At 67.1% G+C, this 22,384-nt stretch overlaps 2 protein-coding genes and 1 pseudogene across 10 annotated transcripts in view; 1 reads left to right on the top strand and 2 right to left on the bottom strand.

The window, feature by feature from the left end:
* Window positions 1-22,384, top strand: part of LOC102934537 — a 1,094,240-nt pseudogene that overhangs the window by 311,269 nt on the left and 760,587 nt on the right.
* The window catches only part of LOC102933291 (zinc finger protein OZF), a 1,218,290-nt gene that overhangs the window by 589,328 nt on the left and 606,578 nt on the right, over window positions 1-22,384 (bottom strand). The gene's annotated exons all lie outside the window — the stretch shown is intronic.
* LOC119565026 (phosphoribosylformylglycinamidine synthase) overlaps window positions 1-22,384 on the bottom strand; it is a 106,186-nt gene that overhangs the window by 75,138 nt on the left and 8,664 nt on the right. For all 7 annotated transcript variants that reach the window (XR_006287726.1, XM_043537198.1, XM_043537199.1 and 4 more), the window contains 3 exons: window positions 22,119-22,247; window positions 21,241-21,372; window positions 20,628-20,756 (listed from right to left, as the gene is read on the bottom strand). Coding sequence is in view for 6 of the 7 variants with exons in the window: in XM_043537198.1 (XP_043393133.1) it covers window positions 20,628-20,756; window positions 21,241-21,372; window positions 22,119-22,247 (390 nt within the window). In the remaining variant the exon portion in view is untranslated. The remainder of the gene's footprint in view (window positions 1-20,627; window positions 20,757-21,240; window positions 21,373-22,118; window positions 22,248-22,384) is intronic.

Raw genomic sequence — 22,384 nt, 5'->3', positions numbered from 1 at the left:
AGACTCGCCCTGAGCCTGCTGCTTGCCGTCAGCCACTAGCAATGAATTTCCCCCATTTGCCTGGGGGCGCCCAGCTCCCCTGCCTCGGTTCCTGTTTCTGCCTGGCAGCGAGATGGGGAGGGGGTTGCACAGGGGAGGAGTCGGGGGAGGGGGTTGTGTAGGGGAGGGGCCAGGGGGAGGGGGTTGCACAGGGCAGGGGACGGGTGTTTGCCTCACCCCAGAGTCACTTGCAGGTTCCCGGGCCCAAGCAGCAGCCCCACGGCTGGGCCTGCCCCACACATACCCTACGCGCCAACTGTGCGCCAGGGATGGTGCCCGGCCTAGCGGACAGCGCCCAGGAGCAGCGTCCCGGGCGCCTGGATTCCCTTCCCAGCCCTGCTGCTGTCCCTGGTCAATTCCCCTCCCACTGCCTCACTTTCCCTGTTGTCAAAATCCTGGCCTGGGGGCTGCCGCTTTGCCAGCTCCCTGCCTGTAAGAACTGGGAGGTGAGCCGGGAAATCCGGGGTCTTGGTAGAGATAATGACGGGGGGGGGCTTTAGATTTCTGATTATTTCATTCTATTGCAGTTGCGGCTCAGCACCCCAGTCCCTGCCCCGGTGCCCTTTGGAGCCAGGCGCTGCATGAGCACAGGGGGACAGAGAAGGAGGGAGCCCCACGTGTCCTCTGGCCTTAAAATCGATCGATGGGGGTCATTGGCTCCATTTTATGGACAGGCAAACTGAGGCACAAAAGGGGAAGTGACTTGCCCAATGTCACCCAGTAGAGCTGAAGCTAGAACCCAGGAGACCTGGCTCCCAGCCCCCTGCTCCAACCACTAGCCCCCCACTTCCCTCCCAGAGCCAGGGAGAGAACCCAGGAGTCCTGACTCAAGAGGAAAGATGGAGGGACGCCCACCCCAGAATAACCCAGACCCCCATGGTTGGAACACTTAGTTGGGAATGGCCAGACATGGGTTGGCTCCAGAGTGGGGATTCAAACCGGTGTCCGAGCTGGGCGTCCTGCCCGAGTGGCTACAAGCTGGACACTTGCCCCAGCCCTTTCCAGTGTGTGACGTGAACCCTTCCTCTCCTTTGCTTTCCTTCAAACGGCTCGCGGCACCTCTCCTGAACCCATTGTATTGGACCCGAAACGAACCTTTTCCGGCCATTTTGAGTCCCCCAAAATTCAGAAGCGCCTGGTTCCACCCCGAGCAATTATTATTCTGCTCATTTGCCAGGCCGGCCAGCCAGGGGGCAGTGAGATGCCCGCCCAGCGCTGCCTGGCTCCCCTCCACTCTCATGCTTCAGGGCCACCCTCTGCAGGGGTCAGGAAGGTTTATTTCCCCCCATGTGCAGACTACATGGTGTAACCGTCTCCCCATCCTCTCCGTGGCCCACCGGCCGGCGGAGTCTCCCCACAACCCTCCTGTCTGAGATGGGAGGGGTTGGGCTCAGCACCCCCGCGGGGGGCCTCCGTGCCAGGGACGAGCGAGCTGGAGCGCAGAGCCCACGGCTGCACCCCAGGGGCAGAAAGGAGCCGGCCTCCCATGGTGCAGCCTTGCTCATCCCACAGGGCTCAGGGAGTGGAGCCAGCCCTGAGGGCAGGTGATGGGCTCCTCAGGGCAGGGGGAGACTCAGCGCCACCAGGCTGGTGGGGCAGGGTGGGGGGCGATGGGTGGGCAGGCAGCCTGGGCCAGACAACAAGTCCAGTGGCTACCAAGGGCTCAGCCCTGGCCGATGCCCTCAACCTCGCCCCCCTGTTCCCTGGCCCCCCGTCTCCCTTCCTTCCCCATGGCTCCACCCACTTCCTCCTCTCCTCCCTCTGGATTGGGGGCAGGGGTACCCGGGGCGGTTCTCCCACGTGCACCCTGCCGGCGTGGGACGCGCCCGGGGCAGCAGCTCACAGGGCTCACGTCACGCCCGTCACGGGAGGGGTGAGTCACCGCCGGCGGGCACGGCCCACGCCACCGGCCTGCCCGGGGCCTGCCCTGAGTCACCAGCGCGCGGGGATAAAGGGAGCCGGGGGCTGTGGCTCCTGCCAGCGCCATGGCCCTGCCGGGGGAGGAGGACGAGCTGGCCGCGGTGCCGGCCCGGCTCCAGGAGTGCTGCCTGCCGGGGCGCGGGGAGACCTGCCGGCGCTTCCTCTTCTGCAGCCGGCTGCAGGGGCCCGGTGGGAGTCCCTGGTGTGGGCCCGGCTGCTCCGGGAGGACGGGCTGAGCCTGGCGCGGGCCGTGCAGATCTGCCGGGAGGCCGAGGAGACGGGCAAGCCGGGCCGGCGGGCCCACGGTGCCGCCAGCAGGAGGGACCCCGGCTGCGGGCAACCGCCGGGCCCCGAGTGCCAGGCGAGGGATTGGCTGCGGACCTACGTGTGAGGGGCACGCGTGTCCTTGGGCCGACGCTGGCCTTCGGGGTCACCAGCTCTTCCCTTCCTGGGGCTCGCCCGCCCCGTGCGCGTGGGGAGAACCGTCAGCCCCCCCACTGCCCCTGCCTGTCTCCCATGCCCCTCCCGCCAGACCGGCGCTTCCTTCTCCCGACCAGCCCTGCTTTGGCCCTGGGCCGCTCTGCAGCCCTCTTCCTTGAACGGGGGGGGTCACAGGCTGCTTCCCCCAAAGGGCCCTGCACCCCGACCCCGCAGTCACCCACAACTCTCAGCCAGCGTGGCAGGTTCCGGAGACGGGGGGAACACAGCCTAGACCGGAGCTCGTGAGCACAGGAACTGACAGCCCCTGCGGCCAGACGCGTCGCAAACGCTTGAGTAACACCGAGGGGAAACTGAGGCACTCACCCAGTATTCAGACAAAACATGAAGGACATTCCCACTTTGTCACACACAGCCCCCCCCCCCCCCCCCCGCGGCAGGGTCTGCTGCACAGCGCCTGGTCCTTGCACCCGCCACACCGAGGGCATCGTGGGGTCTCATCCAGGGCAGTCATGCCCCAGGGAGCGACGGACTCAGGCTCTCTGCAGACTCAGGAAGCCAATTCCACGTGTGCCCTATTTCCTTGCTGGTCCACCTAAGGCCGCAGGCCAGATGCTCTGCGGGCGTGCGGAAGCCGAGCCCCACCCAGTCTCCACTCCTCCCCACTGCCTGTCCCATCGCCCCACGCTCTCCGTGGGGCTTCCCCTGCTCTCAGACCCAAGACGCGGCTGCCTCTGGGGTGGGGCGGGGGAATCCCTCACCCGCTGCGGAGATGCGGCCACCTCTGGGGTGGGGACTGCTATTGCTCCTGAAGCACATCCCTCCCCCCCAGCTCGGGGGTGGCCAAACCGTGTGTGTGACCCCCGGCTCAGCCCCCATGGGCACCACTGTGGATCCGCCGCAGGGGCCGAATAAAGGGACTGGAGACATCCAGCATCGGGGTCTGTCCATTGCCCGGGCCCGGGCTTCCGGCTGTTAGGACAGGGCTCATTCAACCCGCGCCCCCCCCAACCCAGGGCCCAGCGCCCCCTGCAGCCCAGCGCCCCCTACTGCCCCCCCCTGCTCTGTGCAGCCCAGCGCCCCCTGCTGCCCCCCCGGTCCCTGCTACCCAGCGCCCCTGCTGCCCCCCCAACTCCCTGCAGCCCCAACGCCCCCTGCTGCCCCCCCCGGTCCCTGCAGCCCAGCGCCCCCTGCTGCCCCCCCCGGTCCCTGCAGCCCAGCGCCCCCTGCTGCCCCTCCCGTTCCCTGCAGCCCAGCGCCCCCTACTGCTCCCCCCTGCTCTGTGCAGCCCAGCGCCCGCTGCTGCCCCTCCCGTTCCCTGCAGCCCAGCGCCCCCTGCTGCCCCCCCCGGTCCCTGCTACCCAGCGCCCCTGCTGCCCCCCCAACTCCCTGCAGCCCCAACGCCCCCTGCTGCCCCCCCCCGTTCCCTGCAGCCCAGTGCCCCCTGCTGCCCCCCCCGGTCCCTGCAGCCCCAGCGCCCCCTGGCGACTGGACGTGGAACAGAGGGAATGCCCCCCCCCCCGGAGTTTGCCCCTCTCCTGACCCCGCCTCCGGCTGCCGGACCCCCCCGCCCAGCGCCCTGCTCCGCCCCGCCCCCACAGCGGCCCCCCAGCCCCGGGCGCAAGGGCGGGCAGGGAGAAGGGCAGTGGCGTCAGCCGAGGCCGCTGCGCAGGCTCGGTCCCTTGCGCATGCTCAGTGTGGCCACAGGCGCCCCAGGCCGGCGGGGGATAGTCACGTGGCTCCTGCAGCCCTGGGCCCCCTTTAGCAACAGCGCCCCCTAGCGCCGCCCTGGTGCCTAGGGGAGAGCGCCCCCTGCTGAGCGCCCCTCCCCGTTCGTTGCCCACAGCACGGCGCCCCCTGCTGGGCTCCCCACCAGGCCGGGGAGGGAGCTGGGGAAGCCCTTGGGAGGGAGGAGACTCGCTGGTCTGGGTGCAGTGTGGGGCCTAGGACACATGGGTGAGCGGTTCAGCCCCCTTCCCCGCGAGCCACACCCGGAGATAAAGGGGGCAAAGGCCGGCCGGGGAGCAGAGGGCCTGGGGTGTGGTTGGCGGCTCACCAGAAATGACAGGATGGGGGCGCGGTGCCAGGCAGGAGGGCGTGGTGCCAGGCTGGGGGTGCCCTGCTAGGTGGGGGGCACGGTGCCAGGATGGGGGCGCGGTGCCAGGCAGGAGGGTGTGGTGCCAGGCTGGGGGTGTCCTGCGAGGTGGGGGGCACGGTGCCAGGATTGCACGGTGCCAGGTGGGGGCACGGTGCCAAGATGGGGGGCGTGGTACCAGGCTGGGGGGCGTGGTGCCAAGATGGGGGCATGATGCCAAGATGGGGGTGCAGTGCCAGGCTGGGGGTGCGGTGCCATGTGGGGGGCACGGTGCCAGGCAGGAGGGCACGGTGCCAGGCTGGGGGTGCCCTGCAAGGTGTGGGGCACGGTGCCAGGATGGGGGTGCAGTGCCAGGCTGGGGGTGCGGTGCCAGGCAGGGGGGCGCAGTGCCGGGATGGGGAGTGTGGTGCCAGGCTGGGGGTGCCGTGCTAGGTGGGGGGCACGATGCCAGGCTGGGGGGCGTGGTGCCAAGATGGGGGTGCAGTGCCAGGCTGGGCGTGCGGTGCCATATGGGGGGCATGGTGCCAGGCAGGAGGGCATGGTGCCAGGCTGGGGGTGACCTGCCAGGTGGGGGGCACAGTGCCAGGATGGGGGTGCAGTGCCAGGATGGGGGTGCCCTGCCAGGTGGGGGGCACGGTGCCAAGATGGGGGTGCAGTGCCAGGCTGGGGGTTCCCTGCCAGGTGGGGGGCACGGTGCCAAGATGGGGGTGCAGTGCCAGGCTGGGGGTGCGGTGCCAGGCTGGGGGGCGCAGTGCCGGGATGGGGAGTGTGGTGCCAGGCTGGGGGGCGTGGTGCCAAGATGGGGGTGCGGTGCCAGGCTGGGGGTGCGGTGCCAGGCAGGGGGGCGCAGTGCCGGGATGGGGAGTGTGGTGCCAGGCTGGGGGTGCCGTGCTAGGTGGGGGGCACGGTGCCAGGCTGGGGGGGCGGTACCAGGCTGGGGGGCGCCGTGCCAGGATGCGGTGGGGGTCTTGGTGCCAGTCTGGGGGCGCTGCCGGTTCCATCCCAGGCCGGGAGCCGGGACTCCAGTCGTGTTCTCCCCGCCCCCGCCCCCCTGTCCCCCCACATCCCGGCTCCGCCCCCCATCCCGGGCCGGTCACATGGAGGCGGCGGCGCCTGCCCCGAGCGCAGGCAGCGGCCGCCTGCAGCAGCCCGGCGGCGTGTGCGGGACAAAGGGCGGCTGAGCCCGGATCCTCGGGCGGGACCCCGCGGCCCGGGCCCGGAGCGCCCCGGATCCTACGTCCCCGGGGGGGCCCGTGCGCCCCGATCCTACATCCCCAGGGAGGGACCGTGCGCCCCTGTATCCTGCGCCTCAGGGGGGACCGTGCGCCCCGGATCCTGCGCCCCAGGGGGGGACCGTGCGCCCCGGATCCTGCGCCCCAGGGGGGACCGTGCGCCCCGGATCCTGCGCCCCAGGGAGGGACCGTGCGCCCCGGATCCTACATCCCGAGGGGGGACCGTGCGCCCCGGATCCTGCGCCCCAGGGGGGGACCGTGCGCCCCGGATCCTGCGCCCCGGGGGGGACCGTGCGCCCGTGAAGGCGACCGAAGGTGGGTGGCGCCGCAGAGCCGGGTCTGCAGCGCAGCCCGAGCCCCGGGGGACAAGGGGGGCGGCGGGGACGCGTCCGCAGTGCGCTGCTGGGCGGGGGCTGTTTCCTGCCCAGCCCCCCGGACCCAGCATCCAGCCCGGGCCCCCAGCACGGCTCAGCAGATGTCCCCAGCTGCCCCCCAGCCCGCCCCATTGCTCCCGTGGGTCCCTGTGGGCTGAGGGGTCCTGGGGCTCCCCTCCAGAGGTGGGCTCTCCCCGGGCAGCCAGGGCGTCCCTAGGGGGTGCCGGGCTGCAGGGGGTGAGGTGGGGGGCAGCAGGGGGTGCTGGGCTGGGGGGGCGGAGAGGGGGGCAGCTGCGGGCTCTCTCTGGCCGTCAGTGCTGGCCCTGTCATTAGGGGTCCCCAGGCCTTCTTGCGTTTCCTCTGGGGGAGCACCCAGGCATGCCGGCTCCTAACGGGATGGGGCTCGTCCGAGCCAGCCCCACAGCGTCAGCGTCTGGGGGTCGCCAGAGCCGGTGAACGAGGAAGTGAGAGACATGAAATGAGTCGGGATCTCAGTGTCCAGGGAATGGGGAAGGTGCTTTGTCTGCGGGCAGGTACCTCTGCACAAGTGGGGCTGGGAGCCAGGACTCCTGGGTTCTCTCCCCGGCTCTGGGGGGGGAGTGGGGCCTGGTGGGTCAGAGCAGGGGGGCTGGGAGCCAGGACTCCTGGGTTCTCTCCCCGGCTCTGGGGGGGGAGTGGGGCCTGGTGGGTCAGAGCAGGGGGGCTGGTTCTCTGCCCGGCTCTGGGAGGGGAGTGGGGCCTGGTGGGTTAGAGCGGGGGGGCGCTGGGAGCCAGGACTCCTGGGTTCTATCCTCTCCCTCTCCAGCCCTGAGGTCTCCAGGGTGGCGTTCTCACCCCAGGGCAGGCAAGGCCGAAATAACCTCCCCGGCAGTAAGGGAAGGGAGGCCCGCGCCAAGCGGGTGGGGCGGGGGCAAGGCGGGTGTGGGGCTCTCGGGCTGGCACACCTGGCTCTGGGAGCAGAAGGTGTCTCAGGACCTCGGGTGTTGACACAGGAAGGAAAGTTTCTTCCTGTGTGTCATGGCTGGCCCCGAGGCCCCAGATGCGTGCTGGGGGGTGGGGATGGGAGGGCTGTGCTGTGGGGCGCGCTCCCCCCGGCAGTCTCCTCTCTCCACCCCCAGCGTTGCTGTGGGCTGTCCCAGCCCTGTTCTTCTCCACCCCAGAGGTGGCCGCGTTTCAGGAGCGCTGGGAGCGGGTCTGGGCCCGGAGGTTCAGACGGGCCCTGCCAGCTGTGAGTGGGAGGACCAAAGGCTAGAGGGGGTGTATTCCTGTCCCCCCCATCCCGTGCACCCCCCCCATTATATGTGCTTTCCCCCAACGCCCCCCTGGAAGGAGCCAGGCCCCTCCGTGCCACGCTGCCCCGTGCCAGGCGCCCCTCTCCAGTCGGACACCGGGGTCCCCCCAGGGAGGCCGGGCTGTAAGTGGTGGTGCTGGCTGGGAAGTTGGGGGGGGTCTCACTGGCTGGCTGGGGTCTCTGGGTCTCCAATTCCCCCGTCTCTGCTGGAGACCAGATGCACTGGAGGGGCAGAGAGAGAACCCAGGAGTCCTGGCACCCAGCGAGGCTGGAGACCGATTCCCCTTCACTCTTGGAAGTAAGTCTCAGCCCGGAGAGGGCTGTGGGCTGGAGACAGGGAGAGGGCCAGGGAGAGAACCCAGGAGTCCGGGCTTCCAACCCCCCCTTGCTCTAACCACCAGCCCCCGCACCCCTCCCAGAGCCAGGGAGAGAACCCAGGAGTCCTGGCTCCCAGCCCCCCCTGCTCTAACCCACTAGGCCTCCCAGAGCCAGGGAGAGAACCCAGGAGTCCTGGCTCCCAGCCCCACCCCACCGCGAGGGGCAGGGGCAGGAAATAGGGGCGGAGGAAGCGAGTGTATGGGGGGCCCCGCAGAGCTGCAGCATCAGTCGGGGAAGGACTGAAGCAGCCTCTGGCTTGGGGTGAGCTGCGGGGGGAGGGGAAGGGGGTCGTGGAAACTGGGGGGGGGGGTGGCCCCTCCCCCACCCCACATCACCCTGCCAGGGCCATCTGTACAGGGGTGGGGGAGGGGAGCCAGAGGCAAGGGTGGGGGGGCAGGCAGGCTGGGGAGCAGGGGGAAGCCTGGTGCTGGGGGGCATTGGGAAGGTTTGTAGGGGGGCGGCAGGGGTTCTAGTTGTCTTGGGGATTAGCTTAGCTGGGAGCCAGGACTCCTGGGTTCTTGTCCTGGCTGTGGGAGGGGAGTGGGGTCTGGTGGGTTAGAGCAGGGGGGGTCTGGGAGGCCGGACACCTGGGTTCTCTCCCCACACATTCCCCTTCCAGCCTTTGTATCCTAGTCAGTTCCTGGGTCTCTGCCCCCAAGGGCCAGGCCTCCCCCCTTCTCCTGGCAGTGACCCCCTGAACCTCCAGGCACGGATCCCCCCAGGCGGTAAGTGAAACTGCCCCCTGGAGCCGTGCCCCACAGGAAAGTGGGGGACGGGACTGGCAGTCCCGATTGGTAGGGAGGAAATCTTATGCCAGCCAGGAATAGAACCCAGGCTCCCAGCCCCCTTCCCCCTGCTCTAACCACTAGGCCCCACACCCCTCCCAGAGCTGGGGAGAGAACCCAGGCGTCCTGGCTCCCAGCCCCCCCCGCTCTAACCACTAGGCCCCACACCCCTCCCAGAGCTGGGGAGAGAACCCAGGAGTCCAGGCTCCCAGCCCCCTCCCCAACCACTAGGCCCTACACCCCTCCCAGAGCTGGGGAGAGAACCCAGGAGTCCTGGCTCCCAGCCCCCCCCGCTCTAACCACTAGGCCCCACACCCCTCCCAGAGCTGGGGAGAGAACCCAGGAGTCCTGGCTCCCAGCCCCCCCCGCTCTAACCACTAGGCCCCACACCCCTCCCAGAGCTGGGGAGAGAACCCAGGAGTCCTGGCTCCCAGCCCCCCCCCCCGCTCTAACCACTAGACCTCACTCGTTCTCTGCTCGCAGGGGGCTGCGGTGTCTGACTGAGCTCCCCGGCTGGCTCTCTCTCTGCAGAGCCCCCCGCCCCCACATCCTCTCACCCCCACCCCACCGCACCCCAGTCCAGACACGCAGGTTTGGGTCCCCCGGCTCCTACGGAGGCCACCGTGCTCAGTGCTTCCCCTCTGTGGGTCACATTCAGTGGCCCGCGGTATGTGTCTTAGACCCCATACTGCCCGAGGGGGATTCCCCGCCAGCCCAGTGGGGGCTATGCTGGGGCTGTCAATCCCCTCCTATCTCCCGACCGGTGTGGGGCGCCCTGACACAGTGGCACTGCTCCGGCACCGGGCTGCCTGGGGGATCGATAAGCCGGGGGGCACCCAATGGGGGGGAATGGGGTCGAGTGGTTAGAGCAGTGGGATGGGGGGCAGGCTGGGAGTTAGGACTCCTGGGTTCTGTCCCCCCACGTTCCCCTTCCCCCCCTTCATATTCTAGTCAGTTCCTGGGTCTCTTCCCCACAAGGGACAGGCCTGCCCCCTTCTCCCGGCTGTGAGCCTGACTGCTCCAAACACTGGACCCCACTCCCCTCCCAGAGCTGGGGAGAGAACCCAGGAGTCCTGGTCCCAGCCCCCTCCTGCTGTAACCACTGGACATCACTTCCCTCCCAGAGCTGGGGGGAGAACCCAGGAGTCCTGGCTCCCAGCCCCCCCTGCTGTAACCACTAGACCCCCCTCCCTTCCCAGACCAGGGGATGGAACCCAGGCATCCGGGCTCCTAGCCCCCCTGCTCCCCCGCTCTCCAGACACTCACAGCAGCACTAGGCTTGGGGCTGTGGATTCCCCGCTCCGGGTCTCAGCCTACGGGACAGGGCGACGTTCCCCCCTCCAGCCGATCGACCCCCCGGGCAGCCCGGTGCCGGAGCGGTGCCCCTTCCTCAGGGCACCCCACAGCCTGTCCGGGGATAGCAGGGCCCTGACAGCCCCAGCGCAGCCCCCAGAGAGCAGGCGGGGAATCCCCCTCGGACATTACGGGGTCTAAGATACACACCGTGCAGCCCCGAGCGCGGCCGGCAGGGGGCAGCCACGAGCGCGGAGGGCCTCTGTAGGAGCCGGGGGACCCAAAGCTGCGTGTGTGGAGTGTGTGGGGGGGAAGGGTGGGAGAGGATGTAGCTGGGGGGGCGGGAGGATGTGGCGGGGGGCAGGGGGCTCAGCAGGGATAAATTAGTCCCTCCAGGAAGCTCAGTCAGACACCGCAGCCCCCTGGGGGCAGAGAACGAGCGAGGTCTAGTGGTTAGAGCAGGGGGGAGGTGGGAGCCAGGACTCCTGGGTTCTATTCCTGGCTCTGGGCGGGGACTGAGGTCTAGTGATTAGAGCGGGGGAGGACAGCTGGGTGCTCGGACTCCTGGGTTCTATCCCCAGCTCTGTGTACTTACCTCAGTCCCATCCCCTCCCCCTGCCTCAGTTTCCCTGAATGGGTTCCTTAGCGCTTGCATAACGTGGAACTGGGAGAGGCCAGGGCAACTCTTCCCCTCACCCCCCTCGGAAATTCCTGCCCTTCCTCTGGATTTACCATTTCCTGGCTGCGGAAAGACGCACTTCCCCTCCCTCCTGGGCCAGGGCATGGGGGGTGTCCCTGCATCCTCCCCCCCACCCCCCCAGCTGGCAATCTACACCCCCCAGGGCTCCCTCTCCTCCCTACTGCGGCGGGGGGGGGGCTTTGCTTTGGCAGGCTTCAGTGGGGAGAACCCAGGAGTCCTGGCTCCCATCAGCCCGTGGCTGTCCTGCCGGGGTGGCACTGGGGCTGTGTGGCACCTTGGCCCCGTACTGCCCCAGGCTGAGGGCGATTCTCCGCGCGCCCGGCTGCTGAGGGCGGCTCTCCTGGTACAAAGGGGCCCTGTGCGAGCCCCGCTGTGAGTCACCGGGGCTGGTGGGGAGCCGCGGCTTGGCTGGAGTTCCCAGCCGGCCGCCCGCACAAAGGGCCTTTGAGAGAGGGGGCGGGCCCAGAGCCGGGAGGGGGTTGGGGGACTATGGGGGCCCTGGCTCTGAGCTGGGGGGGGAGCAGCTTTGGGGGGGACTTTGGAGGGGGGAGCAGCCTTTTCCAACCACTAGCCCGGTTCACCGCCCCCTCTGTGTATAGCCTGAAGGGGGGGCAAGCCCCCTCCTCATTGCAGACCAACGATTCCTAGCCCCCCTGCTTCCCACAGAGTCGAGCGCCCCGCCGTGTGTCATGGGCCCCGCGCTGCTGGCCCCCAGGGGTGATTCTCCCCGATGTGGGGACTGATATCTAGGAAACTGAGGCACTGACAGATGGACAGATGTCCCCAGGGAATGGAAGAGGGACAGAACCCAGGAGTCCTGGCTCCCAGCCCCCCTGCTGTAACCACCAGCCCCCACTCCCCTCCCAGAGCCAAGGAGAGAACCCAGGAGTCCTGGCTCCCAAGCCCATCCCCTCCCCCCCCCGCCATTCCAGCCACGAGACCCCACTGCCACTCCCCATCTATATTATCCAGCTCAGCCCCACAACCCCCCACTCACATGGTCGGCTAGAAATATCCCAACAGCTGCACCAGCCCTGAGTTTACCCCCCCCCCCCGTCCCCCCCGGGAGAATGTGGGAGAGAGGATGAGGATGGGGAGAGCCAGGACTCCTGGGTTCTCTCCCCGGTTCTGGGAGGGGAAGGGGGGCTGGTGGGTGAGAGCAGGGGGGGCTGGGAGCCGGGACTCCTGGGTTCTCTCCCCAGCTCTGGGAGGGGAGTGGGGGCTGGTGGGTCAGAGCAGGGGGGGCTGGGAGCCAGGACTCCTGGGTTCTCTCCCCAGCTCTGCAATGTGTCTGTGGCTGGCTGGTGCCTCAGTTTCCCCCAGGCAGCAGTGCGCCGGGCTCCTCTGGTCAGTTCCCATGCAATTGTGTCGGGGGAGGGGGGAGTAGGGGGTGGGCCGGGGTGGGGGTGGGGAGGCCTCCTGGCTGGGCCAGCAACCGGGGAATCCAGGCCAAATTTAACCCTGGCAGCTGGGCCGGGATTAGCCGGGGCGGGGCGGGGCCGGGGAGGAAGTGTGTGGGGGGGAGACAGATGCACTGGGTGTGAGGGGAGATCCCCCCCGCTCCCCGCTGAGCCCCCCCTCACTCCTGGCAGCACGCCCCCCCCCCGGTGCTCCTTTCTCTGTGTCCTGGGGGGGGCGGGCACCTGCTTCTCCCTTGGCACCGTCCCTCCCCGCCCGCCCCGGGCTGTGCCAAGAGGCCGGCCGCGGTCTGCCCCGTGAGCCATGTGGAAATACGGGGGCGGGCAGGGCTGGGAGCCAGGACTCCTGGGTTCTCCCCCCGGCTCTGGGAGGGGGGTGGCAGCTGGTGGGTTAGAGCAGGGGGGCTGGGAGCCAGGACTCCTGGGTTCTCTCCCTGGCTCTGGCAGGGGAGTGGGGGATGGTGGGTCAGAGCAGGGGGGGCTGGGAGCCAGGACTCCTGGGTTCTCTCCCCGGCTCTGGGAGGGGAGGGGGGCCTGGTGGGTTAGAGCGGGGGGGCTGGGAGCCAGGACTCCTGGGTTCTCTCCCTGGCTCTGGGAGGGGAGTGGGGGCTAGGGGGTAGAGTTCGGGAGTGGCCGGGGCTACTCTTGCTTTTTCTGGGATCAGCTGGGTGTGGACCCTGGCGTCCTACCCAGGTTCCCTCCCCCCCCTGCAGCTGCCTCGGTCCTTTCCCTGCGTTTCCTGTTCCGAATTTGTTTGCTGACTTGTGTGCCCCGCCCCAGAGGTGGCCGCGTCTTGGGGCCGGGCGAGGGGGCCCCGGGTCCCCTGCGCCCCGCCCCAGAGGTGGCCGCGTCATCTCCTGAGCACGTCTCTCTCCCCCCTGCAGGTGACCATGTCGTCGATGGACCCCCTGCCCCCCGCCCTGCCCCCCACCCAGAAGCCCACCCGCATCATCAAGCCACGGCCCCCCTCCCGGTCGCGGCCCTGCCTGGCCCCCCAGCAGGACCTGGGGCTGCCGAGCCCGGAGGCCGCCCCCCTGCCGGCCCGCTGCCCGGATGCGCCCCCCGGCAGGGCGCAGCGCCCGGGCAACGTCCGCAAGATCGTGGGGCGCTTTGAGCACCGGGCGGGTGGGGGCCGCGCCCCCAGCCCCCCGCTGGAGGACGGGGCCCGGCCCCCCCCGGGGACGGAGCTCGGTGAGTCTGGCTTGGGGCACCCCCGGGGCACGTGGGGCATCGCGTGACAGGCCCCCCACCTCACCCCATCTCTCTCTCTCTCCCTGCAGGTCGGTGCCTGGACGCCGGGGGGGAGCCCCCCATCCCGGAGCCCCTGGGCGCCTGCCCCCCGCGCTGCCCCTGCGCCTGCCACCGGCACCGGCCCGGCATGGTGCTGGCCTGGGTGCCGGCCCCCGAGGGGGAGGAGCCAGGCTCGGACGGCTCCGCCTCCACCGACGAGGAGGGCCCCCTCTTCCGGCGCCTCCTGGAGGTCACCCCCGCCCCCCAATCCCGCCGGTCCCCCCTCAGGCCCCCCGCCCCGCCACCCGAGGACGGCGGCGTGGTTCTGACCAGCTACCGCCCCACGGCCCAGCTCAACGGGGGCCCGGCGCTGGCCAAGCCCCCCTGGCGGGCCAAGGGGGGGGCGCCCGAGGCGGCCCGGCCCCCCCCGGCCGTGCCCCCCAAGACCCCGGCGAAGCCCCTGCGCGGGACACAGGGCACAGGGCTCGGCTCCTGGCAGCCAGAGCGGGGGGACGGCTGCCCCCCATCCTCTGCCCCCTCCCAGGACCCTCCGATCCCTGCCCAGCCCCCCCCAGCCCCGCCAGTCCCTGCCAAACCGTGCCCCCCACCCCCGCCTGCCCAGCCCCCCCACGAACCCCCAATCGCTGCCAAAGCGCGCCCCCCATCCCCGCCCCCTGCCCAGCCTGCACCAGGCCCCCAAGTCCCTGCCAAGGCATGTTCCCTACCGCCGCCCCCCACCCAACCTCCCCCGCCCCCCGCCAAGCTCTGCCCCCCGCCGCCTGCCTCCCAGCCTCCCCCGCCCCCGCAGAAGGAGCGCCCCCCGGCGCCGGGGGACGAACCCCGCCAAGGTACGGCCCGGGGACCAGGGTCCGTCCACGCCCCGAATCCTGGGGCTGGGTCCCGGCTGCCCCATGGGAGGGGTGGGGGGGGGGTCCGGACTGGAGAGGGGGGGCTGCATTTCCTCGTTGTGGGGGTGCTGGGATCGGGGTTCCCTGGGCGGGGCAGGCTGGGGGGGGAGGGGATCAGGGTTCCCCAAGGGGGCGTGGGTTGGGAGTGTGGGGGGGGGGGGAGCCAGGTTCGGGGCTGGCTCGGGAGGGCAGATCCCCCCAGCCCCACTGACCCCACGCTCCGTATCCCCAGGAGACTCGGATGGCCACAGTCCGCAGCCAGAGCCGCCGACGGACAGGTCTGTGTCCCCCCCAGCCCCCCGTCTGTCCCCCTGCCCCCCACTGCTTCTCCGTCTGTCTGCCCTCCAGCCCCCCGTCTGTCCCCCCTGCCCCCCCACTGCCTCTCCGTCCGTCTGCCCTCCAGCCCCCCGTCTGTCCCCCCTGCCCCCCCACTGCCTCTCCGTCCGTCTGCCCTCCAGCCCCCCTGTTTGTCTCTCTGCCCCCCAGCCCCTCCGTCCGCCCCCCCGCAGCCCCCGTCTGTCCATGCGGCTCTGACCTCGCTCCCCCTCCCCCCACAGGTGCTGCCCATCCCCGAAGGGCCCCGGCTGGGGGCTGCCCCTGCAGGACGGTAGGGGGGGCTGTGCCGGGGGGGCGCTGGCGGGGGGGGAAGGAGGGGCTGCGGGGCGGGGGGGATTCCCGGGTATGGGGATCGGGGCATTAAGGGTCCTGGGGCAAAGGCACTGGGCTGAGGGAGGGGATTGGGGCCCCGGGGTGGGGGGGGCGAATGGGGGGCAGCCTGACCCCTTTTCCCCCCCAGAGCCCCTGTACCAGACCTACCGGCAGGCCGTCTATGACGAAGTGGGACTGTTCTTAATGTTTCCTCTGAATAGTGTGGGGGTGACTCAGTTCCCCTATGAAGTTCTTAAGTATCTAGGGGGTGGGGTAAGGGTGTATGATCGTTGCAGAGCCCTAGAGGGCAGGTGTGTGCAGGGGTCTGGACACAGAGAATGGCCGACACCCTGTTTCCTGGCGACTGATGGCCTGAGCCCTTCCCCCCTGCAAGGTGAGAGCTAAAGGGTTGGAGAACAAAGGAATCAGGTGACCTCCTGGCCCGGGAAAGGAACAAAGCCCAGAGGAGGAGGGGCTGGAGGGAGTTTCAGTTTGGGGCTGGCTGGGACATGGAGTGAAGGGCAGACGGGGTTGTCTGGCTCACTGCCCCCCAAAATGGACCCAGCTGAGGGGTCCTGTTCTCTGCACCTGCAAGCTCTGTTTTAGACCATGTTCCTGTCATCTAATAAACCTCTGTTTTACTGGCCGACTGAGAGTCAAGTCTGACTGCGAAGTTGGGGTGCAGGACCCTCTGGCTTCCCCAGGAGCCCTGCCTGAGCGGACTCGCTGTGGGAAGCACACGGAGGGGCAGAGGATGCTGAATGCTCCGAGGTCAGACCCAGGAAGGTGGAAGCCGTGTGAGCTGTGTGTCCTGCAGACAGGCTGCTGACCGGAAGGCGACCGCCCCAGAGTCCTGACTGGCTTCATGGGGAGCAGTTCCAGAGCATCGCCATTGGACTCCGTGACAACTGGTGGCAGCGGTGGGATGTACTGCACCCTGTGGATGGCGCTTCCTGCAGTAAGTGACTGGGGAGCAGTAAAACGAAGGGGGATTGACGAGGACCAGGCGTGCTGAAGGCTCAGAGAGGAGCGGTTTCAGGGGGCGGTAAACCCCTGGGAGTGTGTGACCAGCGAGAAGGACTGTGCAGTAATGGGGTCCCCCTGGGGACTGCAGTGAGCAGGCTCAGGGGTGGAGGAGCCTGCGGCTTGGCCCTGGGAGAGAGAAGGACTTTTGCAGTAACAGGGTTCCCCTGGGGATTGCAGCGAGCAGTCCAAGGGGCGGAGGAGTCTGCGGCTCAACCCTGGCAAAGAGGTGGTGACCTCGAAAAAGCTGGCATACTTGGGGTTCTCCCTGGAAACCGTGGGGAGCTGAGAGCACACAGGCTTGTGAGTCCACAACAACGTGGGAAGAGCGGAGTGACGGCCTGTCACCGTCTCCTTAAGAAGGACATTGTAACCCTGTGCAGAAAGAGAGGGTTGAGCATTGGAAAGTTCACCAAAGCACAGTTCATCGTGCAGCTGGAGGAGGATGACCGCTCTAGGAACAGATTCCTGACCCAAATGGGGCTATCGCAGGATCTGGGAGCAGCTGGAGTGGTAGCCAGGCATCGCCAAGACTCCTGTCCCCGACCAGACGAGGGTCTTCACGATCGGGTTCCCCATCCGGGGATCGGAGATGCATGGGTTGGAGCTGAGTCCGAGAGAGCAAGAGGACTGTGAGAGACAGCGAGAGCCCGAGAAAGAGCTGCAGAAGCAGCAGCAGCATGAACTGGCGGTGGGGGAGCGGAGAGGCCTAGGGGACCTCCCCGGGGTGAGTGGGGATAGACCCCGGGGGGCCAGTTCCGCAGGGAACCTCGAGACTAAATTGCTGCCCCTGGTTAAGGAGTGGGGGGATGTGGATGCCCACCTCACTGCCTTTGAGCAGGCTGGAGATCTGAACCAGGGGGACCCTGCGGAAAAGCCCCGGTGTCTAGCTCCCTCGCTGGGTCCCAAGGCCGTAGACTCCGTCAGCCAGATGGATGGGGAGGTGGACGGGCTCCCACTCCTGGTCCCAACCTATATGTCTGTGTGGAGTTTCCTGGGGTCGGACCCCTCGGACCCCCAGTGGGAGCAGAAGGTGATGGTCAATGGGGAGACATTCCTGGGGTGGCGAGATCCTGGGACAGAGACAACTGTTGTCAGGCCCTGGGTGGTGCAGCCTCAGATGCTGAGGGGCTGGGTGAGCTGGGTAAGGGTCCCAGGGATGAAGCCCCTCGCCCTGCCTACTGCCCAGATCCCTGTGCAGACCCAGGAGGGGTCAGGCTGGCTGGTTGTTGGGGTTCTCCGGGATATCGGCTGCGAGACCCTGTTGTGGGGTGACTGTGTCTCTTTGGGACAGGATCCAGACCCTGCTCCTGTAACTGCCAAGGATTTGAATTTGAATCCAGGGAACCAATCCGTGGAGAGGGAAATGGTCAGTCAAAATGCAGATGACCTGGCTGGCAGCAGGGAGGAGCGGCTAGGCTCAGGCTACCTGCCTGCCTGTAACCAGACCCCTGGGGCTGGGTGGGACAGAGAGATGCTCCCTGCGCCCTTGCGCACTGGAGAAGGGGCTCACGCTGGCTCTGATGCTGTGAGGAAAGCAGCGAGCTCGCTGCCTGCCCCCACTGGGACAGCAAGGGCAGTGCTGAGCAAGGGGGAAGATAAGACCCCAGCTGAGTGGGGGGAGACACAGGCAGGGCAGGGGATCTGTGGGGAGTGGCAAGGTGTTGGTAAGGAAAGTCTGGATGAGCCTAGGCAGCCTTGTGAGCCGATGGCTGTGTCTAGTCAGCAGGGTGGGAAGGCGAGGAGAGTGGAAGATGAGAGTCCCTGGACCTTACCTGTTAGCTGGGTGGAGAATTGGGACAGGGAAGGAAATGTGCCTGTGTCTGTCAGGGGTATTGACTTGCCTATGGAGGGAGCTACCCTGATCTCCAAGCAGTTGTCTGTGACCAGCCTTGTGTGCTGGGGCCAGGGGAATGAGATCCCAAGCTGTGTGTCTAGGAAAGGAGAAAGTGTGTCCGGCTCTTCTTTGTCTGTGGAGCAGACAGAAGGGGCCTTTCAGCCTGTGATGGTTGAGGATAGTGCAGTTGCCTCAGAGTTGGTTCTGGATTCAGCTAAAGCCCAGGAAGGGAAGGGTCCTAAGTTTGGGTCTGCTCAGGAGAATGGCCCTGTAACTAGGTCGCATCCAGTTAGTGTCTATGTAAAATCCCAGAGCCCAGACAATTCTGGTGCTTGTATTTTGCCTGTTGCTAGTGTTCTGTTGGGAAAGGGTGTCGCAACTCTGTCTAGTCAGGGTGAGATCCGAGCCAGGGCACAAGGAGAGCATGAAGGTGTGTGATTGTGTTACCTACTGAGGGTGTGGAAACCTGTAGCAAGAAGGAAAAGATTCCTGAACTTGTGTGTGGCAAAGGGAAGGAGAATGCTTCTGACCTTTTCTCTAGGAAGTCTGTCAGTTTGCCTGAAAGGGGATTGTGGAGGAATCCGCCGGATCGGCCAGAGGTGATTCTGGATGTAAGGGAGACCCAGAAAGGGTCTGTTGTTGCTCAGGAAAGTGTTCCTCTCGAGCAAGCCCTAGGTAAAGAGGGTAAGGGCAGAATTTCTGTGAGGGGTGAATTGTTGCATAGAAAAGCCCTAGGGAAAGGAATCCTCATGGAGTCTTTGCAAGCAGTTTACTGCCACTGAAGGGTGTGAAAGTGATTTAATCAAGACAGTTTCAGTTCCTAACAGCCAGAAATTTTCTGTTGTGAATGGATCCACTGACTGTCCTGTTGAAAGATCCAGTGTGGAGAGCCTTGAGAAGGTCTCAGATGAAGTGAAAGCTGTTAAGAAAGTTAAACCGTCCTATAACCAAGTGGCTGTGTTTGGCAGGCTTGATGGGGAGAAGACCCAATCCCAGTTTGACCCCCTGGGGTTTTGGGGTGGCCAAAGGGCACGGGCCGCATAAACCTTCCCACATGCGGCCTGTGAGTGCTATCGACCACCCCCGACCTAAGGGAGGGCGTAAAACTGGAAGGGCCTGGTGTAACTCCTACCAAGGAATGGGAGAGATGCTGGGGCATCCATGGGAACGTTGGCGGCTTCGAACTTCCCCAGGTCACTGGCTAAAGTGACCCCGCTCAGTTCGATCTCGAAGGGGGGAGAGATGTGACGAAGTGGGACTGTTCTTAATGTTTCCTCTGAATAGTGTGGGGGTGATTCAGTTCCCCTATGAAGTTCTTAAGTATCTAGCGGGTGGGGTAAGGGTGTATGATCATTGCAGAGCCCTAGAGGGCAGGTGTGTGCAGGAGTCTGGACACAGAGAATGGCCGACACCCTGTTTCCTGGCAACTGATGGCCTGGACCCTTCCCCCCTGCAAGGTGAGAGCTAAAGGGTTGGAGAACAAAGGAATCAGGTGACCTCCTGGCCCGGGAAAGGAAAAAAGCCCAGAGGAGAAGGGGCTGGAGGGACTTTCAGTTTGGGGCTGGCTGGGACATGGAGTGAAGGGCAGACGTGGTTGTCTGGCTCACTGCCCCCCAAAATGGACCCAGCTGAGGGGTCCTGTTCTCTGCACCTGCAAGCTCTGTGTTAGACCATGTTCCTGTCGTCTAATAAACCTCCGTTTTACTGGCTGGCTGAGAGTCACGTCTGACTGCAAAGTTGGGGTGCAGGACCCTCTGGCTTCCCCAGGACCCCGCCTGGGTGGACTCGCTGTGGGAAGTGCACGGAGGGGCAGAGGAGGCTGAATGCTCCGAGGTCAGACCCAGGAAGGTGGAAGCTGTGTGAGCTGTGTGTCCTGCAGACAGGCTGCTCCCTGAGAGGCGACTGCCCCGAGTCCTGACTGGCTTCATGGGGAGCAGTTCCAGAGCATTGCCCAGGGACCCCGTGACAAGTCTCAACCCCCCAAGCCTAATCCTCACAGCAGCACCCCCAAATCCAGCTCACCGGTATTGTCCCCCTGCTTCCGGGGGGGAAAGGGCTCACCCCAACACAGCCCCAATGCCCCCCATTGCTCCCTGCTCTCAGGCTGGGGGGAGCATGTGGAGGGTACTGCCCAGGCAGTGCTGGGCACAGAGGACTGTGGGCCTCGTTGGGAAGTGAGTTGGGGGCATCCTGGGGGTCACATAGGGATAGGAGGCCGGGGAGGCCCCACTACAGACATGGTGGGTGAGGACTGCATGGGCCCCACTGTTGGAGGGGGTATGTGGCAGGGTGGGGGTAACACAGGGCCAGGGCTGAGGGGGGCAGGCCCCACTGTGGGAGGGGGCCAAGTAGGCTACACTGTGGCTTGTGGGGGGGTGACAAGGGGGCAGGGCTGTATGGGGGCAGTGGGGGGGTGTCCCTGGGGGGTAAAATAGGGGGAGTCATGTCAGGGATGTAAGTCGAGCAGTATGGGCAGTGGGTGGGGGTGGGGCTCTGCTGACCCTCCATCCCCCCAGCGCCCACAGGGAAACCCCCCGTCCCTGCCCCCCAGGTCCCCTCCTCACTCACCTGGATGGAGGAGGCTGAACTCCCCCCAACTCCGATCCGGTACACGGGACCCCCCACTTTCACCACCTGCATCCCTGGAGGGAGAGCGAACAGTAAGACCCCACAAAACCCACCCCAGCCCCATGGCAAGGCGCTGCCTCTCCCTCGCCCCCCTTCGCAAAGAGGGGGAAGCCCTGGGGCCAGATGGCTGCTCCCAGGCAACATGGGGTCTGGGTAGGGTGACCAGACAGCAAGTGTGAAAAATTGGGACAGGGGGTGAGGGGTAATAGGAGCCTATATAAAAAAAGCCCCCAAAAATCAGGACGGTCCCTAGAAAATCGGGACATCTGGTCACCCTGCCTGGGGGAGGCAGGGCAGGGAGGTTCTTAGGCTGTGGGGGAACTGCAGTATGTGGGGGGAGGCGGCAGAGGGGATTTACTAGGGAGTGACACGGAGTGGGGGGGTACTTACCAGGCTCGGGGGGCTCCTTGTGCACGTGAATGTCCTCCATGGCGCCGATCCCCCCGCTGAACATGATGGGCTTGATCCATTCGCGCCGCTGCCCATTGGGGAGCTGCTGGCCGAAGGAACGGGCGAACCCTGCCCAAGATTGGCGGGGGGCGGGGGTTAGAGCAGAGACACCCCCCCCAGCCTCTCCCCACTGGGCACCACAGCCCTTTAGTGCTTGGCATTTCTCCTGCTCAGGTTGTTATATCCCCCCCACCAGAGCAAGACGCACCCCCTTCCTCTGCTGCCCAATGTTCCCCAAGGCCGCCCTAGAGCCGGGTGCGTCCCCTCTGCCAGGCGCTCCCCAACCCCACCCTAGAGCCGGGAGCATCCCCCCTGCCAGGCGCTCCCCAAGCCCGCCGCGTCCCCAACCATCGAAGGACAGACTAGAACCCACAGCCTCCTGGCCGCCCCAGAAGGGCGGGCGAGGGCCAGGCAGGTGCCCCTTCTGAGGGGGGAGCAACAGGGCAGCTGATGGGGTGACTCTCGGGAGCAGGCCCCTGTGAAGATTCAGCTCAGCCCCCACTCGCCAGGATGGGTCCCCCCAAGCCTCCAGAACGGCCCCTCCAACACTCACCAGCCAGGACAGGTTCCCCAAACTTATTGCCGTAGTCAGAGGCGCCATCGCTGGCCCTGAGGGCCACCTGCAGGGGCTGGGCGTAGTTTCTGGGGTAGGGCAATGCCGGGTCCTCCCAGGGCAGAGGGTAGCCTGGGGGCAGGGAGAGACGGTCAGGGGGTGCCAGCCTGGATACCGGGCTCCCCAACCCCAAGGGGCGCAAAAGGCAGCCGGACGGCTCAGTTGGCGGCAGGAAGGACGTCTTCTGAACCCAGGCGAAACCGGGGACTGGACGAGCCGCAGCGCCCTGGGACCAGGACCAGAGCAGGGAGCCCAGCAGGCAGTGCCCCGCGGGGACGGCGGGAGGGGAGGCGGAGGGGGCGGGGAGTAACCCAGGGAAGACCCTTTCTCCCAACCACAGGGTTAGAAGGAGATTGATGGGGGGGGGGGGGGTGACTCCTTTTGAGTCAGCAAACAGACCCCCCCGCAAGCCAGGTGACCCTGGGGTGGGTGCAGGGAGCGTGGAAAGCCAGGCACTGTGGCAGAGCCATGCAGGGTCCCGGGCACGCTCCGGTCGCAGCCCTTGGGGAGCAGGCCGGGCACAGGGGAGGGCGGCTATGGCTAGGCAGGCTGGCGGGGGGTCTCGTTATCTGGGGTGTGAAGATGAGGTCAAGGGAGGTCCAAGGGTGGGGAGTGGAGGGTCCTGTGGCCCATGGCCAGGTGGAGGAGGGGCTCACGGTTTGGGGGAAGAGTGTCCTGGGGCCTGGTCCCAGGGGCAAGAGGGCCCCGTGACTTCAGTTGGGGGCAGGGTGGGCCTGCGGAAGGGGTCCCAGGGCCTGGCAGAGGAAGGGGAGGAGGGGGGCTGTGGCTGGGGGGAAGTGGGGCCCCCCTACTCTCACCAGGGATGTGCAGGTTTCCGAAGCTGTACCCCGCCGTGCCGGCGATGACGTGGGCCCCACGCCCCGTGCACTGCACGTCCCGGATCCGCCCCCCTGTTCCCGTTGCAGCGCCGCTGTATGGGGCCACCCCTGGGGAGCACACGGGGGGTGAGAGCGAGGAGACACCCCTCCTAGGTACCCCCAAAACACACACCCCAGAGTGCCAGGCCCACAGCTGCCCCAGACAAGAGGCCCCTGCACCTCATGGACTGGGGCGTTTGCATGGA

Source organism: Chelonia mydas, chromosome 28 (assembly GCF_015237465.2).
Source record: "Chelonia mydas isolate rCheMyd1 chromosome 28, rCheMyd1.pri.v2, whole genome shotgun sequence".
NCBI lineage: Eukaryota > Metazoa > Chordata > Testudines > Cheloniidae > Chelonia > Chelonia mydas.
Note: the sequence above shows the minus strand (reverse complement) of the source record. Positions and strands in the feature narration are given on the sequence as shown.